This window comes from Papilio polytes, unplaced genomic scaffold (assembly GCF_000836215.1).
Source record: "Papilio polytes unplaced genomic scaffold, Ppol_1.0 DF820889.1, whole genome shotgun sequence".
In the NCBI taxonomy this organism is placed as follows: domain Eukaryota; kingdom Metazoa; phylum Arthropoda; class Insecta; order Lepidoptera; family Papilionidae; genus Papilio; species Papilio polytes.
In genome coordinates, this window is record NW_013528315.1 from 50,376 (window position 1) to 70,013 (window position 19,638).

The 19,638-nt window shown below is 32.5% G+C and overlaps 2 protein-coding genes across 14 annotated transcripts in view; one reads left to right on the forward strand and one right to left on the reverse strand.

The window, feature by feature from the left end:
* The window catches only part of LOC106110089 (coiled-coil domain-containing protein AGAP005037), an 88,798-nt gene that overhangs the window by 43,886 nt on the left and 25,274 nt on the right, over positions 1 to 19,638 (forward strand). The window lies entirely within an intron of this gene.
* LOC106110090 lies at positions 251 to 19,246 on the reverse strand. Its single transcript, XM_013291802.1, has 9 exons — positions 19,142 to 19,246; positions 10,471 to 10,607; positions 8,299 to 8,552; positions 4,746 to 4,866; positions 3,138 to 3,231; positions 2,743 to 2,836; positions 2,038 to 2,673; positions 1,472 to 1,647; positions 251 to 1,097 (listed from the first exon to the last, which is right to left on the reverse strand). Exons 2-9 carry the CDS (start codon positions 10,602 to 10,604, stop codon positions 924 to 926), a joined length of 1,683 nt encoding a protein of 560 aa, XP_013147256.1. The 5' UTR covers positions 10,605 to 10,607; positions 19,142 to 19,246; the 3' UTR covers positions 251 to 923.

The following is a 19,638-nucleotide window of genomic DNA, read 5'->3' on the forward strand; positions in this document are numbered from 1 at the left end:
ATTTGTTATAAAAAAATATTTGTGCCTGAAATGTTTTGTTATTTAAATAACTTTGTTTACACTGAAAAATAAACATTGCGGCATATACATGATATTTGTTTCATACAGTTATACAAAAGAAATCATAAACATTATCATCATAATCTTCCATATCCTACTCCCGTAGGGTCTGCGTAACAGGTTTTCGTCCTCCACATAACTCCACTTAAGAGAAATCAAATACATCACTTTTAAAATGAATAAAGATTTATAAATTAAATACATTTATTTAATTCCGTATAATTAGCAAGTCACTTGTTAACACGCATTGTCTATAAAATAATTGTATTGTATTTCAAAGTTTTATATTATTTGATAATAAGATATTAGTAAATCAAATAAATTGAATTGTGATTTATAGTTTTCTAAATATCGACGGTTTATATTAAAGACAGTAAAAATCTTAAAATTATTTTTAAATCATACAGTAAGAATAAACAATGTAAATACTTAAAACTACTAATAAATAAAATAAAATCGGCTCTAACAATCCAAGCAAAGTATAAAAAGCTTTGCAGTATTATTAGCCTCTTTAACGATGTCAATTTTACATTAAAAAAACAAAAGAGTCAGGGTTATTTTTGTTTACAATCCGAATTATGGGCAATTCAAGTACTATCTAAAATATATCAGATATCTAATCTCTCAGCGAAAAATGCAGACAAACAAATAATGGACTGCGAAGAATTTGCCCTGGATAAACAATTATAACTTCAAAGAATTATGTATATGTGAATGCAAGTAACCGTGAGTTGCCATTGCCGCAACATGCAAAGAAACCTCTGTTTCTTTTCAAACAGATATAAGAAAATATCTTTATGCAGGTGTAATGGGTGTGGGAACCCACGGTTATAAATTATAATATGTCAATATCCATAAGTGTATCAAAAAGCGCGACAGATTGGTAATCCTTTGTAATAATGTGCACCACTGTAGAGTTTCTTTGGTGTTGACCTCCACGAGAGTACTAGCGCCTTCTTGAAAGGCTCCTGCGCACAGCCGCTGCAAACTTGCATTACGGCTGTTACTTCAGCCTCGGCCGGTTCACGCTCATCGCTCTAAAAATTAACAATATTTTACAAATTAACCAGATGAAACAGTAGGCCTAAAGTTAAAGGACCCGAATTTTAAATAAAAACTTTCTTCGCATAATCTTGGATTCCTTAAAAAAATATCCAGAAAGACAGAAATACATTAAAAAAAAATATTTTAAAATTGCTGTTGAATTCCCATTTCGTTTTAACATCGTTTTACATCAAAATGTGAACCATTAGGTTGCATAAGTTTTCCTTATCGCTGTCTTCAGCAATTCCTTCAACATGTTCAAAGCAATTGCCTATTACTTAAGCTTTTGGATTCGATAAATTTGATTTAAGCAATGCTTTCACTTGTTTCGTAAGTCGTACTTAAGTTTAAATTGCAAGCAGCTTACATTTTGTTTTTGTAAATTCTGTATGGGTACATTTCCGACGACTCCAGCAAGACCTTGTAGAAGGGATTTTTCGAAGACAGCATCCTCACTGTCGTCCACAATACTCGGAGTTAGGAGCGCTTCATCTACTATCGATCCATCGGACAACGATACTAAACCCCGCTTATCTTTCCTACCTAAGAAAAAATATGTTTTACTAGTGTTATAAATGCAAAAGTTTAGATGGATGGATGGATGTTTAGCCGCCTAAAGGGCTAATCCGATCTCAATGAAATTTGGAAGTGTAGTGGATTATCTGGAAGAACCCATAGTCTACCCACTTTTGTTTTTTTTAATTTTACATGGACGGAGTTTCAGGCAAAAGTTAACGTTTCATAAAATTCAAATCAAATAAACGTTATACCAAAATGTTTTCTTCTATCCACTCAGACAGAACAAAGAGCTATCACGTATGCTCTTCAAGTACGTTTCATGTATTTAGAGCCCACTTCTTATTAATGCCTCGATGGTGCTACAATTTTTACTGAGAATTGTATTTGAAAATTATTATACAAATTCATTCTTACCTGAAGTATTTTCTTCAATCAATGCTTTTTCTGGATTGTCCCTCTTGTCTCTTTTTAATGAATCTCTTCTGAATATTTTATGTGGAGAAGGTCCATCGACGTACTGCACGTTAGCGGGATTTAGTAAAGAACTGGATAATAATACAGTTGAAGTTTTCGTTGAAGCTGAGCTTTGTGCCTGTCTAGGGGAATAGCTCGAGCTCTGCGAAAGTGGCGAGATTGATAGACCCACTAAAGGTATTTGGGAAGCGGCACCTATTAAACCATTCGGTGTTTGTACTCCAGTTAACAGTTGCTCGGATACAACACGATTGCCTAGTTGACCGTTAACATATTGCTGATGTATTTGCAAACCATTCGGCAGTTGAACGGGTATCATTTGTTGTTGAGCTCCAGCTAGGTTTAGATTAGAAGGTCTCTGGAGTTGACCACCGATTAGGAAGTTTCCATTGCCTATGTGAGTGGGTTGCGGTGGGGGAGGTTCGGTGGCTGTTTCCATTGGTGGGTCTAACGGACTACCGTCGTGTTTAAAGTGATGGACGTGGTGATGTTTATGGTCCTTGTGCGCCTTTCCAGCTGTTAATGCTACGTGGTACAGTTGGAGCATCGTGATTTCACCCATTAAACCAGATTGTTCTGAAATAATAGTGGCATATTAAAATGATGTATTATAATTACATTTATAGTTATTTGAAATTTGCTTACGTATAACGGGATCTAATCCGTCCTTTTTATATAATAGTGATTGCTCTTGCCCAGATATTGCTACACCGCCACCTTTTATGACATGGCCCACAAGCTAAAACATAATTAACAATATTCATATTTAATGATATCAAGGTAGAATACAATACGATACTGTTGTGAAGCGATATTTTTCTCCTTTGAGAAACCGCGGCCGCGGTGTCTAAAAGGGGATAATTGGAAAAAAGGGTAAATTATACATTTTAATAACCTTATATTAGGAAAGGACTAAAGAAGTTCTTGAAATTCGCTTTAGTATATTTGTACCAGTTACACATATTTTTTTAATTCTATATCGGAATTGTTTCAACTTGTTCATGAAATGTTAAATGACATTAAAGACAATAGTTACTTACTCGGTTATGGAACCCTCTGCCTACTCTTTCGGCGTTTACCCACACCTGCCATTCACCCGTCTTACCGTTCCAAGACTGGCATGCGTGGTACCATCTGCAAAAATATTTAACTAATAAGAAACATGCAAAACTAAAATTTCCACAAATAAGGCGTTTTATATTTTTTGAAGGGTAGAGTTACTTAGGGATTTTTAATAAATTTTTCGACTATACGGAATTATGTACGTTTGTAATAAACAACGTTTGTAATACAATTTTTTATTTTTTTCATTATTTCTTCTAACATTATATTATAAGACTAAAAGACTTGATCGATGTCTTACTTTTCAACTGACCTCCTTTAACATGGTTGGTAAATATTGAAAGAAACCATTCATGGTTAAATTTCTATTTTATTTATAAAGTAAGTAGGTTGATCATTGCATAAGAGAAATCGCACGTATCAAAATGTTTGTAAATAGACAGGCTAGGAATTGAAACATGCTTTACGTAACACTTATAATGGTACTATAATAATATTGATGGATGTCTTGCCTCAAGGCTTGCACATAATTTTAAAAATAAGAGTATAAGGTTCATAAGTAGTTTTTTTTCAATCCAAAATTTACACAGATACAAGTAATTAAAATGCGCATATGACATTATTGTGATGTGAAATACCCTTACGTGGTAGTCATCGATTTAATTTAGTTTCAAGATTGCATGCAACGATATATGTATCAGGAGGTATTCATGTAAGTTTCATCAATATCGTACAGGCGCAAATCAATTTCCGTAAAGCTTAACGCAATATTGCTATACAAGTAGATAAGCGGCACAGAGACAAAGCTTGCTATGAACGTGCAAATTTGATATCTATTTTGGAGGGATTATTATAATAGGTTAAAGTAAATTAATGTAATATTTGTTAAAGAGTTTCATTACTTAGTATCATACTACACAAATTACTTTATCATCACCAGCTCACTATACGTCCCCACCGAGGGACTCGAAGCCTTTCCTAATACAGGGTTACTAAGCCATAGTCAACGGCAACACATATTACTTACAAAAATGTTTTGTACAATCAACATCCACTATTAATTATTAAATATCACATTTTTACACAAAATTGTTTAAACCTCCCGACTCCACGTCACATGAACCTTAATTTTGTCAACTGCCTTTGCCGGCGTAAACTGGTTTTTATTCTAAATTAACATTTGAGGAACTTGTGATTGAATTAACCTGTGACTGAGTTTTATTTTACATAAACTACAGCTAATTAAACCATTTAGATTGCATTTGAAAACTTTACGTGAGTTAATTGGAACGGTAAAGGCCACAAAGGCCCTATACATCGTAATCAAACGAAGTTGTTTTCAACGATATTATTTTAAATTTGAAATTGTTTAGGTTTGCTGCAGAAAAGTTTGAAACTCCGTTCCTAAACGTTTAATGTAACTATGGATTCAGAACAAAGTCAACAGTTGTTATGCAATCGTTTTATTTATATTTTCATAATACATGTTATGAAGTATAAATTATGATTCAAAAAAATCAGACGAATTGAGAACTTTCTATTATAAAATTTGTTTGGAAGAGAAAAAATAGAAAGTAATAACTCACATGTTCAATTTGAGAGGGTAGTTAAGTCGAAAGAAGGTTTGTCCATGTACAGCCATGCTGTAGTAACTTGCTTCTTGCGTATTTGAAATCCAAGAAGATATCTCCTTTGGATTATCGCCAACTGAAAATAATAATTAATTATTTAAATGGTTACTGTTGTAAAGGAAACTGTATGAAAGGAACGTGGATTTAATAGGGGAGGGAACACATGTACGGGAAATGTCCTATTATCAGTGCGGCCTCTCCTCCGTTGATTGAATATAGACAACGCTTGCATATTGGATAGACATCCGACGACCGATGCCCTTGTCTATGGGCATCGGTCGCTTCGCCATTTCAGGTGACCTTTTGCTCGTTTACCGATTATTGATATAAAAAATCTCTATCCTTTATTGGGCATTGTGTTAAATAAATATTAACATACTTAACAAATATTTTAAAGTCATAATTAATTTTATCGTAATAAATTAAAAATATTGCAGGTGGGTGAAAGAAAGAAAATCAAAGGTTAATCCGAATGCATAATTTCTATTTCAAGACCGTTTTACAAAGCCAGTTAGCTCGCTTCATTTTACTTTGTAGTGATTTAAGAATCTAGCAATCAAGAGCTCGCTTTAGCTGGAGGATTTCCTTTGGAAACCAATTTTATTAAAGAAAATTCTTTTAAATTATTTCCTTTATGCTGTAAAACAAGTAATTGAAGTTGTGCTTTTTTACAGTTTGTATTCCCGGTAGCAATATTTTGGATTGGTTTTATTTCGGATCGAATGGATTTTTTAGTCATGAAATATTTATTCATTTCAAAGATGTGTACTAGTCAATAAAAATAAAATTTTTTAGGAGAGTAATATTGGAGCACAAATATTTTTTATCTTATACAACTAGCTGTTTCCGTGCGACTTCATCCGCATAAAATTATAAAAATTTCATTTGATTGTTTACATTTGTCAAATTATCAATTGCATATGTCAAAATGACATGACATGATGTCAAACATTCCTTGATGTTGGCAATAAATTATGGTCCTTTTCCCACATTAGGGCTTTTATCCAAAATATTTACCCCTAAGTATAACGGCAGTATGTAGGGATTTTTATTAAAAAAAGCGTTATTCGAAAACATGCTGTGATTGCTGACAACTTAGGCAACAAAGAAGTGTGTGTTTTCGCTTTATTATATTAGTATAGATTTTAAAGAGCTGCTAATAAAAACATCTTAGTAAAGGTTATTATAAATCTAAGTGAAAGTAATATAAATATTATGTTAAGATTAGTAAACTTAGAGCTCCTCGATGTCGAGTACACTATTACTGCCGTAATAAGATTAAGTTTCAAAGCTTCGTAGAACTCAAGAACGATAATACTACGAAAGGGGAATCAGTTGTAAATACGAATAGAATAGCTCTTTGAGTATCAATGAACAGCATTAAAACAAGTCCAGTTTATATCCATCCAGTTTATTAAGGTAAATGATAGTGATAGAAAGCCATAGAACTTTGAAGAAACTAAAGTCCTAAAGTTCATGTATAAAAGCCGTATGCTAGGTATGCTAAAAAAAATAATAGAAAGTTTCTAAATAAGTAAATGTGCCGAAAATAATTTATTAAATGAAATAGCTACTATTACTATGGTCTTTTTGAAAATAGGTTTTATATAAATTTTACATTTTTCAATTCCCAAGAGGGGGCTGCACTCCTCTCCCTAACAGTCTCTGGCGACGCCCATGATAATGATACCGTAATGTTCATTGTATTACGCGTAATATGAACTGAAAACAATCGCATGGGTCGTTTACTAAGCCTACTTATAGACACGCACACGTTACAAAACTAGTTGTAAGTGACGGCATTTAACTTGCGTAACCACCGTCTTAACTCTATGGTACCAAATCAGTTCCGTTCTAAAACGTCCGTTTAGACCTTTTAATAAATGACGTAATTCATTACATTTGTATGTATAATATAATACCTTCAAGCTCTTGGAACTTAAATTGCGACACAAGTATATTCGATCTATCTGCAAGATATAAATATGGTGAAGTGGCACGCAATTTTGATACATAACTTTGATAATGGTAAAAAAAAATTACATATAATTGTAAAAAATACTTTTCTTTCCTCATTACACGAATTATCTTTAGCAGTCTTTCAAGAAAATGTAACAAAATGGGACTATTGACAACAAGGAATCTACAACGTAATAGGTATTAATAATTCTACGCCGCCAATTAGCACAGAGTATGTTGAATAAGATACCTCCACCGGAAACTATCTAACTCTGTCTGCATGTCCAACATATACTAGTGTTTGCCAATTAGAACTTGAATCCGCCACCGCGCCCGTAATTTAGAAGCAGATATAATTATTCTATCTCCATTATTGCTATAATTTTGAAGTAAAATCAATTAAACCTGTGATGAATATTGTTCTCGGATTAACACAAGGAAAAATTAAGTAACAATGAGTTTCGAAAACGACCGGATAATAAGCAATTTGTAGTGTACGGTTGCCCTTTTTTTTTATAACATAATAAAAAGCTGCGTCCTATATTATGGTCCTCGTTGTCGTTTTTATGTGATCAAAATGTTCAAATGAATTTTTAAAATCTATCATAAACTTTTCTACTGACAGCCTACAGTATTTTAATATACTAGATGTCGTTGGTTAGCCTACATTATGTCCTTCCGGATTGTTCCGTTAAACTGTTCTAGAAACACGTTGTATCAAAAATCTATCAATTCATCCATTTAAACTTTCGCATTTATGATATTAGTAAATGTATTTCAAAAATACATAAAAAGAAGCCAAATCCGTTTCATATTTTATTTACTACGGTGAACTTAGATCAATTATGTTTTATAAACGGTGCAATACGATGAATAGGCTATCTCAGATAAAACCGAATTCTAAATTTTTTGCTCCAATTTATATTTTTAAATTCGACATCACTAAAAACACGCCCAGAGTTGTCCGTAAATCCAAAAAAAAACAAGAAAAAATAGTCATTTTAACGGACAGTGAAGCTCGCTTCACAGGCACTCAAACTGTGCAAACATCCTGGATGAAATCCATTTGATGTTCGTCGAATTTTAGTGCTGCGCTTAAAATAGGACGATATGTGACCTTGCGTCGGTCTGGCAAAGCCTAGCTGTGGTTTTATTTAGTACCGATATATTTTAATCGAATTCCGCTGCAAAAACGTTGGCTTTCAGTTCTGTGGATTCAATTTGGAACTAGCGATGAACGTATTTGTTTATCGTTTTCCAGTGATTTAATACAGTTAACATTTTTTTATATCTTTTGATGATATAGTTTAATTTTAAGAAATACGTATAGAAATATTTATTAAGAGTTATTTTAGTATCTGTGTTTTCAAATGCATAGTATAGAAAAATGAACTTTATTTTACACACATTTATTTTTAATTAAACTTTCGACTGCATTATTACTTTCTTCAGGTGGTATCGTGGTCAAGCGCTAACTTAACAAACATAAAAAAACAACTGTATTTCGTTTTAAAATACGCAAAATACAAGTAATATTTATACAACTTACCTGCATAAGAAAATAGTGGATGATCTTGAGAATGATTATGAAATTTAGTCCACATGCAGAGAGTGAATTCTTTTAGATCGGGTAATAGTTTATCATATTCCAAATATTGATAAAGCAGTTCTTGATTCATCGATACTTTATAAACACTGCACGTATCTGTAGAGGGCGCTGATGCGACATTGTAGAAACTGGTTAGCTTATTTGTTGTGTGCGATGCATGTATTGGTCTTCTATTTAATATCTTAAGTTGTGGTCTGAAACAATGAAAATATATTATTTAGTTCAAATCTTTAACGTTGCCTTATTGTACAATTTCCATCAGCCTGCGTTTCACTGGATATAGGACTTCTTAATATTAATACTTCCGTCGAATTTAACAGTGACTTATTCTCAGTTCACGTGGAAAAAGAACTCTTTCTGTTCCCTATTTAAGTTTTTGTTAATAATATTGTGCTCATTCAGTGTGATATTTGATATTAATTCCATATTAATAACTTGTAAATTTTAAGAGTTTAAATAAAACTAAACAATTTAATAGTGCAAATAAAAAGATTCATAGTGTTTTTATTTATTTTTTTGGCCAACAAACCTAGCGTCAGAACACCCTACCAAAAGTTTCATCAAAATTTGTCTATTGATTTAGGGACGGACGGCAATATGTTTGCACACAATACACAATAGATGCGCAAATATGCAACAATACAACCGCATCAGGCAGAGTGAAAACATGTTTCAACCCTATCGTGAATCACAGCGCGTTAATTAATTTTAGGGTGATGTGAGTAATATCGATAACACAATGACAGAGACTGCGATGCATGTAAATTGAATTATTTCTCGAATCGCCGGTCGTGAATTGTCAGTGTCTAAAAAATTTTATCAATGCTGTAACGAACATAAGAAAAAAAATCAATGTTTTACGGTAATATAAAATTGGACATCGTTTTGGCTTTATTAAGCTTGAAGCTTAATCTTTGTTAAGCTTACCAGAATTCGAAAAATATTTATATGTTTAAATTCAGAGGAAATGAGAAATTGTAATTACACATTTCACTGACTGAAAGCAGTTTGTATTTATTTTTCTTTGGGGCGTTCACGTTTGCAAAAGCGCGCGTTTGTAAACGTTCATATTAGACTGGATCTAGGTTTAATGGCAAACAAACCCTTAACGACTATAGCTTCGGGGATCAGATAGTCTAGCTTGATTAATACATCGAGGGTAGGCTTTGAAATCGATACGATTGCATGCGTCTTATCCAGAACTGTCGATATTAATGACATTTACATATAGTGAGCCTATATAAAGGACCACTCTGTACAGGCCTTTGAGGTATCAGTTTCTGTTGCTGACGACTACGGCGATTGATTTACAAATACATTTTGATAGTCCATTCAGTTCTATAATGAAAACAGTTGAATAACGAATAATTGTTTTTACAACAACAATTATTCGTTATTAATTAATTTAATTGTTATGACAACTAAATGTTTGTTTAATAAAGGAATATTTTATTGCACAGTGACCCATTTTGAACGATATGCGAACGTAACAAGAGCGATTTTAAAGCGTTCGTATAATCGAGAGCATTAAAAAAGCTTGAGCGTTTTAAGTTACCAGTGCTAATGAAGGCTGAAGGTACGGATAAAAATGTAAACAACAGATTTTTAGTATTTTTCCCCTTGCTTCTTTATCCTCTTTGATTAGTCTACTAATTAAAATAATGTTGGCTCTTAGCTTAAGCGGATTTCTTTTCTCCGTTCATCTGTTTTAAAAGTTTTTGTGATATTTCAATAAATTTAAAATAGCTCATAAAATTTGAAGGTAGGTAAGTTATGTTAAATCGTCAGATTTACGATCAAGAACTTGAAGAAAATGCAACTGTTTAAATTCAATGTTTATGTAAATCCATTTTTCGCTGTCCCGGGATGGCGGACGACATATGTATCGACAGCCCCGCCCCTATCATGGGTAGTATTTGGTAGGTTGTTTTGAGGGTGCCATACATTTTAGTATCAGTGTAAAAAAATCTTCGAAATAAAAACGTTTCTCAGATTCAATGTAACTTTATGCATGCTTAAAACATATAATAGTTAATTAATTATGTAGAATTTTGACGAGGTTCTATTTTGGTATTAAAATGTTCAGTTAATCTGTAATAAGTTCATACTTACCCAGCTTCTAAAGATCTATCAGCGAGATTAGCATAGCTTGTGTAGGTTTGGGAGGGTTCAGGTACAATGGGTTGCCAGTCGCTCTCCCGACTCCAAACAATCTCTAACAAGAGGCACAGCAAGAACACTCTCATTATCTGAAAACAATTTAATGGTAACAATTAATTTATAAGGATGGGAAAGCGAAGTAGCGCGGAAGCAGAAGATGTTTTGATATTTAGAGAATACATGTGGCCGATTGCTCGTTTTCAAATCTATTTCCGTAAAATTGATGCGTAGCGGGTAGAGAGCGTAAGAATAGAAAACGCAGAGTATGCTACTTCTTAGATTTAATGCTATAAGCCTAGCTGTTTACTTGATAGATGGAAAAATTTTGAGAGGTTCGTACAAATGATACGTTTTGTATCATACGTGAAAGGACGTACAGTATTTGAAATTAAGTTCCCTAGTCGAAAGTAAAACATTTTCCAAACACTACTCGAATACATCATAGTACATATGTACCGATGCACATTACAAGCTAAGATATTCAGATAATACAAATAAATAAGACTACTTGAAATACGACGTTAACTTTGTTCTCAAATTGAACAGTGCAATATTATTCTATTTTCATATTTCGCTAGGTAACATGAGGATGTTAGCTCGCAAAGCGGGGATTTTATTTTAAAAAACTACTCCTTTGACGTAGTAATTTTCTCCGAAATTCGACTTTTACTAACTGCAAATAACGAAGCAATTTAAAACGTGTAATTTATTACTTTTTTCTAAAAAAAACTTATGTTTTTAACTTAGGTGAGCGATTATGATGACCAGATTTCCAGGATTTTCATAGACAGAATAAAGCAATCAAAGAAATTCGTCATTTTTTTATACACACAGTATATACTGCTCTTCCATATATCATGTCTCTATCGTCAAATTGTCTTTCACGCAATCCACCCATACTTGCCTCGGCCCTCCTCTTTGTATCCGAAGAGATTATTTGCAATGAGAAAATTGTTTTCTGATACGTTTCCGTGGAATTACCTCCGTTCACTACAACTTATGTTCCGCCGTCCTTTCCTTTGTTCTATGTTTTCTGCTATTTGCTGTATTATACAACTTTACAATTTCCAGTAAACCATCTTATTCTAGTAAAGCTTTAATATTTCCTTGTTTTCTCATAATTTAGATTTTCTCTATACATTTCTATCTTTTACTTATTATTTATTGATTCCTGTTTTTCTAACAATGTTAGTCATGTTAATGGTCAATTAGTTCTAAGTTGAAAATGTTATTTTGTTACGGAAAATTTTCATAAAGAAGTAACTATCGATATTTTTTAAGAAGAATTAAATGATAGAAACAGGAACTGATTGAGAACTTGATCACGGTTCTGTCCAATATACGATAGCAGTGAAACTTGTATGATATAATAAAAAGTTTTAATGCAACCACAATTTTATCGACACTAATCGCAATGGTGATTCCGTAGCTAAATAAAATTATATTCCGACATCAAGTATATTGAATAATGACAGAGAAAGTCTTACAATATGAAATAAGGAAGTGATTTAATATACATTTATATTGTATGTGTGGAAAAAACTAGAGATAACGTCTTGTTTTCTACTCGAGCCGGAAGGGATAATAATGCACGGTGCAGACTTTATACACAACACAAGCTTATGTTAAATGGAAATGGAAATAGTGCATTGTGCCTACAAATCAATCTTTTCAAACGTATTTACAATAAATAGCAAACAAGGGAAGGTAAGAATTTCGTTTAACATAAACAACAACTATCTTAATTAGAATTAGGATTTCTAGAAAATATTTCGATATAAAACGCAGCATATTGAATTAACTCATTTTCCAACTTTCTGTGTCTTCACAGTTATTCATCTGGAAAAATTAACAAAACCATGATGGCGACAGCATCAGTTTTTCATCCAAATATATCATATTACAACAATTACGTTAATATTTCGACGAGCGCTATTATTAGTTGGGATGAACGAAAGCCGTAACTACGAGGCAGTTAAACGCGACATTGTAGTCGTTATCTCACCAACATAAAAGTGAAAGTCGCCTCATAGTTTTACCGGTTGTAGCCAAGACACCTCGCCCGCGACGACTGTGTCACGGTACTCTCGTCACGTTAATTTGTTTGATGAGGAAGATACGAAAATCAGAGTTTTAATTTAACTTAAAAACAACAGTATGGCATCGTGTATGGATCAACATTTTTTAATCCGAAATGTTCGCTCAACTGACCAGCCAGATCTACTTCAAAATTATGTTTGAAAATGTTTTCTGATCTTAAAATAAATTTTCGTTTCTTATTTTTTTTTTAAGACAAAAGACAGGTATTTCGATAGATTGAAGAAAACAAAGGGCAACCGAAATCAGTCGATTAAAAACATTTTGGTACATGAAAAAATAATCGAAGCGAAAGGATGTTGATTAACGATGGTTAATTTACTAAATAAGAGGTTTAAGAACAAAATAAGAAGTCTCTGTCGATAACAGTCGAATGCTTACATATTTTTTATTAATTTCCTTTTGATTATGATTTTTTATGTTGGGGACATTTTAGTTTGCTTTCCTACGTTCTGTATAATAATACAAAAATGCCACTACTTTCACCTACATTAATGTAGTGATCATTGTTATCAATCTCACTTAATAATGTAAATGAGAATGTTTGTTACCAAATAACTCCAGAACTAAATTGAACAAGATGAGATTCTGAACAGAGATAGATTACAGGCTGGAATAGATTAATGATTTGCTTAGTTTTTATTTCAATAACAAACCAACGAAGTCGATTAAGATGAATGAAGGTCAAGAGTACATCGATACATGTGTCATAATAATTCTAGGCTTTTACGAAACTATCTTTCAGAAATAAGTTTGATCGTTTACATAATATCCGTTTTACAATAACAATTAGAGCGATACGCACGCTTGCTCGTTTTATACTTTGATGCACTTTCGATTTCATATGAACGTATTGGTTATATAATATGTAACACATCATTACAGTTTAAAGAACAGATTGTGTTAATTTTGCTGCTTTTTAATGTTATTTGTTTTCCGATAACCCACTTTCTTACAATGTCTATTCTGTAATGTAGGAAATACTAATAATCTTGACTTCTCAATTGTCAAAATTGGCCAATCGCTTAGGCTACAAGTCACAATGAAGTTGAAATACATACAAACACTGGTACAAACATACTCTCATATTTACCAAAAAACATACTTTCCTGCCAGTCAAGCAAAGATGGTATAACACGTAATCATTAAAAATAAAATTGTGAAAAACATCTAATTATATATGATTTCTGAGAAAAGCGTCGTTATCGCGTCTTATTATGGGAATCGAAAACCTTTGAGTCTTTAGAGTCTACTCGAGTCTTTATTAACCTTTTGACTGCCGTAGACAAATAAATGACAAGCGACGAAAAGTTTTGTACGACGTTGACTACTTCACAAAAGTATGCCCTTATTAATTTCAAATACACGTAATAAATAAATAATAATCAATTAATTTTGGTCATTTTAATTATCAAACTATACTAATATACCAATAATTTAGATAAAAAAGTAACGTTAAAGAAATATTGGTTAGGCATTCAAACGGTTAATAAACCTACGTCATAACAGCGAGCTTTTATACGTGTTTTTCTCAAGCACAAAATATATTTCTTGTGTAACGCCTGCTTTGTTAGTTGGCTTGATGTTTTTATTATGAAAAACATTATTATGTGAACTATTTTAAAATATCAGAATCAATATTGATGATATGAAAATAAATATGACTATTGCAGACAACTATAAGACAACAAAACAAGTCATTTGCTGCGCTCAAGTATAAAAAAAAAACTGTCGTATTTTGTGTACATGTATAATGAAGATGCATCTAGAATTCAAAAGTTGTTTCGTGTCAAGTTTAATTGCTTTCCGGATAAACATAAAAATAATCAAAGCAAAACGTATGAACGAACCCAACTTAATTTTGATAGACCTTGACTAATGCAGTGTATCAGAGTCCGAAGTTGATGAATATTCATGAATGTGGCACGATCACTGATGGACGAAACACGGTTTTACATAACGTCATGTTAACATGTAAATTCCAAATCTACGAGTAATTGTATCAAATTCAACTAGCGTCAAACACGAGTTATTAATCACGGACACCGGTATGACATTAGAACGCTTGTCTGATGAGACATGTGTAATTAAATAGTGTCTCACGCGGAAATAAGTAAAAGTACAACATTAAATATTTTTTTTTTGTGACTGAATGGCCACTATTTGTCTTGAAGAGGCATTTACAGATTCACCGCGCTTGAGGTGGCTGAGCACAGATGGCGCTTAGCCTAAACCTCGTTTATGAGTAACTAAGCTCGAGGGCTCCCTTAAGAGCCTCGGCACAAGCCGTTACTTCGTTATTATTACCGGATTGGAAAAGAAAATGTACACCACATTAAAGTGTAATCAACAATTAAGTCTAGTGGTAATGTGGTTGATAATGATGTTATAGAGATGATATCTTTTCGGTTATATTATACACGTAATGCGATAACTATGTATGTATCCCTTTTTAAGGATGAACGTGAATTTTGTGACAGTAAATGTAAAAATAAGGTACATAAAGCTTGTAAATATGTTTTGGGTTCCCTTGAAATCGAAAGGTTTTACTGGCTGCCTGTCTCTATGTCCTAAACCTCTCCTAATAGTGGATCTATGTGCCGGAAGCATAGGCGTTAGGAATTGACATTTCTTAAAATATTCTTAATATATTTAAAGTAATTGCTCGAGTAATACGTCGTTTTATTTGCATTACCAGCGACATACAGTCAAAAGAAAAAGTAGCTCGTTATCTTACATTAGCTGAATGTCTGAAAGTTTTTTTTTTCTTATTAAATAATTTAAGCAGTGCGTAACGGCTTTTTTTAAATAGCCGCACATTTTTTATTTTTAATGGGAATTAACATTTCTTTAGGAAAGTTAAAGGTAGAGTTAAGTTTCTTTTTTTTACCAAACCATGCGTTTTCCACGTCTGCTTTGAAAATCATTTTCTAGTTTTTTTCATTTTTTTCTGTATTTTTGATATTATTTTCGTACTATTTTATGAGTGGATTATGTTGCATTTTATATTATCAAATATTACTTAATTCGCGACTCGTCTGGCGATGGCCTAGTCACCCCTAACTTAGGGTAGGCTCCGAGTCTGTATTTCAAATTCCCTATTTTTAATGTACATTTATTTAAAATGTAATTGTGTTGATGTTATGAATATAATGATGTTTGACGGTACGTTTATATAGCTTTAAGGAAAGTCCTTCTATTTTCCCCTCTATAATTGCATAATCTATGTTCGAATCGCTTTGTTAAAAAGATACCTCTACGAGTTAAGTCTTACTAATTGGCAACCATTTCGTGCAATTTCAAACGTCTAAGAAGCTTGTAGCTATTTTCATCTCAATCATGAAGCAATTTCTATGAATAAATAAATTCCTATGAAATGTAAAATCATACAAATTGTAAAACTTGACACGTTTGATAAAGAATTTCTCTACAAACAATTTAATTCACACACATGAATAATATATTAAGTATTTATTGTGGTGTTTAATCTGTTAATGTAGGTATTAAAAATAAAAATTAATAAGATTTCTGTAAATGGATTCCCACTCTTTCATCAAATAGTATTGCAATATATTTGAACAATTTCTTTCCGATTCAATTGGCAGGCGTAATTTTTTTTTTCAACTGAGTTAATTTTACCGGCTCTTAATAACTAGTCCGCCTTTGGTTTTTTTACAACAGGTAACTACGTATTCCTATTATTCAAGAGGCAACAATTAATTATGTTTCTAAATGTATGTAATTGAAATCTGCTAACAAAATGGAAATTGTTTTAATGTTATGCTAAATGCTCACTTATAAGATAAAGAATCTATGTTAATGGGTATTTAACATATTTGGTTAAAACAAGTAGCGGTATGGTCGAGTTCATTCACTCATTGATATACGAATATTTGAATCCAGATCAGAGATTCTCAAACTTTTTTGGAGATCCTTTTTAATATGTTACTGGCTCCATAAATCCCCTTTCTACATCTCTTCTTCAACGTGAATCATCACGTTTATGTTTAATATCGTAAACCGAAAAGACCACGAGGACCGCTTTGTGAATTGGCGGTCTAAAATAAACGAAGCATGTTAATAAAGACTAGATTTCTTTATTTCCATTTATAAATCGACTACACGTGTTTATTCACCGTATGAGTTGTTTGTTTAATTTCTTATTGGCCCAATAATTGTGAAGAAGACAATTCTATTTGAACAATATGAATATATTATTTTATTATTGATATAGGTGTATAATCGAACTACTAAATCGTTAAAGGTGCTTTTGTATTTCTTCTAGTGGAATCATTTAAATATGTCACCATCAAATCTTTAACATCGTCCGGTTCGGTAAATTGCATATATCAAACGAATCACTTCACAAAATGACGTTGACTACAGACGCTTGGTGGCGCTGCTGTCGGTATTAGTACCATTATGACCGTTAGTTGAATTTACTAACAGACAAATCTTCGTAGGTGTATTGGGTCACCTTTTATAATGATAAACATAAAAAGTAAAGCGCGAAGACTGGTTAGTAAAATAGTCAAAATGTAATTATGTATTGCATAAAAATGAGTAGTGGGCATTATTATGGCAGATACGTGGGTTCAGCCGGAGCTAGGTACTTAGTGAAATTACATACAGTGCGCGAGTTTGCGCTTTCGTAATCATCGCTTCCGCATTTCTGGCGCGGAGTAGGGCCTGATGATTTGTATTCTGCAGTGTTGCTTTCGTGCTATTCAATTCTCTCGAAGTGTTATTTTCTAGCATTTTATATCTACTGTTGACGTGACACTAATACATTTTCTATTCAATTGAACTAAATACACGCTAAGTGTTTTATTTCAACGAAATCGATTGAGAACGTCCGAGAATTGTAAAACATGTGACTATCGATTCGAAATCTTTGAATAGCTGAACCGGACATGTGTTGTAATGGTGTCGGAACTGCCGCACCCAGGGTTAAGTGAGTTTCCCTTAGTGAAGATTTAGTAAGAGAAATCTATCAGCAATGATTGCGCCAGTTTTTAATTGCCATTAACAGTAGCTAACCAGAAACGATTTTTTTTGTTTTTGACGCCCTCCAAACATTTTGCCTAGTTACATCATATTCTGTCCAGTGGCTTAGAAACGACATGAAGGCAAACATAGATTTTGATTTCTACAGTTTTGATATAATGAGTTTGTACATTCACAAAATCAGGTTCTTACTGGCGCACGTGATTTCGAAATTTCCTCTGCGTTTACTTGTCGTTCTAGAATTCAAAAAGACACCAAAAGCCTTTCCCGCTTGCCTTGTTCCACTTTGTTATTTAATTTATGTAGTAAAAATCAATTAATAAAAATTTAAAGGAAACTACGTTTTTATATCGTAAAATAAATTGACAAAGTTTTGACGATTTTAAAATATTTACATATACTACTAATCCATAACCGCTCGGTCTTATAGTATTTATTATGTTGATTTGCGGATCCAGAACATACATTAGCCATGTTGTATTAGTTTGGATTATCGAAATCCTTTGGGATGATCATCCCTCAATTTTAAACGTTACGTTACATTTCTTTCATAATCTCCGAAGGTTATTATTCCTGACCAAGGTCACACTCATTGTTTCTGCTTACAACGCCATCTAGTGACACTTAAAGGATAAGTTGAAACTGGATTTTTTTTAGTTTTAATGCTGTAACTGACATGTATGATTGTGGATGTAAAACTTGTACTTAAGTTATATAGCTGTTTAGGTTTACGTAAACGTTATGCATGACGAGAAGCAGATGTTCCAAGCGAAAGTGCATAGTTTGTTATTAACTGTTACACGCAATAGCGCGTACGCAGCATGGCTCATGTAAACATTATGACTAAACTTTACTAGAATAAGCCTATGTGTTATCATTTTTTTAATTTTTGAAGCCAAAGCTTTGTACGTCTTTGTAAAGAAATATGTAATATTTGACATTGTTAAAATTAATGTCGAGGATGCGTTTACTCATTTTAATGAAATATAAAAACAATACTTAAAACCAAAATCTTAAGACAATATTCAAACAAGACAAAATTAAAAAGAACTCAAAAACATGCGGTAAAGCGATAGAAGTCATTTGTGGACTTCTTAAGTTTTTTAATGTGAATTATTTATTGAAACTTAAAGCTAATGTATTAGAAACAATATGTCATCCACATAGGGTTTAATTACATTTTAATGTTTTTTTGTTTGTAATAAAAAATTAACAGTTAAATAGTACTAAATAGGACGTATTGTCTCTATCTCTTGGTTCACAAAATCGATACTATAGATATAGCTAATGACAAATTCGCCAAATATAAATAAACTCGCCAAGCATAAAGAGCGCAGAAATTCAACAAGAACGTTAACCATCACCGTTTAACAAACATAAATTCGTAACCGTAAATGTCAAATGTGACATTGCATACGAACACTATTGCTATCTCTGTTTTTTAAAAAAGGAGAGAAAAGACAATAATTTTTTAATACAGGTGGAGATCCATTTTAAGATACTGTTAAGAAAAACTTACGACTGCTGGTTTCGAAAAGGCACTCCTTCACCGACGCGCGTTCGCTACCACTTGTAACAGATACTGACCACCACCAACGATCGCTCGATGGTCACCACTTTGCCCCACCTACCATCATGTCTTTAAATCGATATTTCGTGTTCCGTGACATGAATCTCGTATTTAGTAAGTGGCAACGTGTCAGGACATTGAATATGTAGATCACTTTAAACATTTTAGCTTGAAGATTAGATTAATCCGGTTGATTTAGGATTTCATTATGTCAGTTACTTATAAATATCCTTATATAATCTGAGACATCATTGTCTAACAGTAATTTTGTATAATTTGATATGGTTATGATTTAAATTAACGAATAACGTTAGTCGAAGTCAATGAAGTACAGTTTTATTAGTAAGAAACAACTATGTGACTAGAATTTAATATAAAAATTATGTTCTTTAAAAAATATCTTTTAAAATTCCGTTTAGAGAAGGATGCCGTGCTGCCGTTTGGTT

Bases quoted from the DNA above. Each gene is read 5' to 3' on its own strand.
- LOC106110090 (XM_013291802.1), bottom strand. From the start codon at position 10,604: ATGAGAGTGTTCTTGCTGTGCCTCTTGTTAGAGATTGTTTGGAGTCGG. The intron at 1,648-2,037 runs GTAAGAATGAAT...ATTTTTTCTTAG, and splicing joins GATTGAAGAAAATACTTCAG to GTAGGAAAGATAAGCGGGGT. The intron at 1,098-1,471 runs GTAAGCTGCTTG...GTTAATTTTTAG, and splicing joins AGAATTTACAAAAACAAAAT to AGCGATGAGCGTGAACCGGC.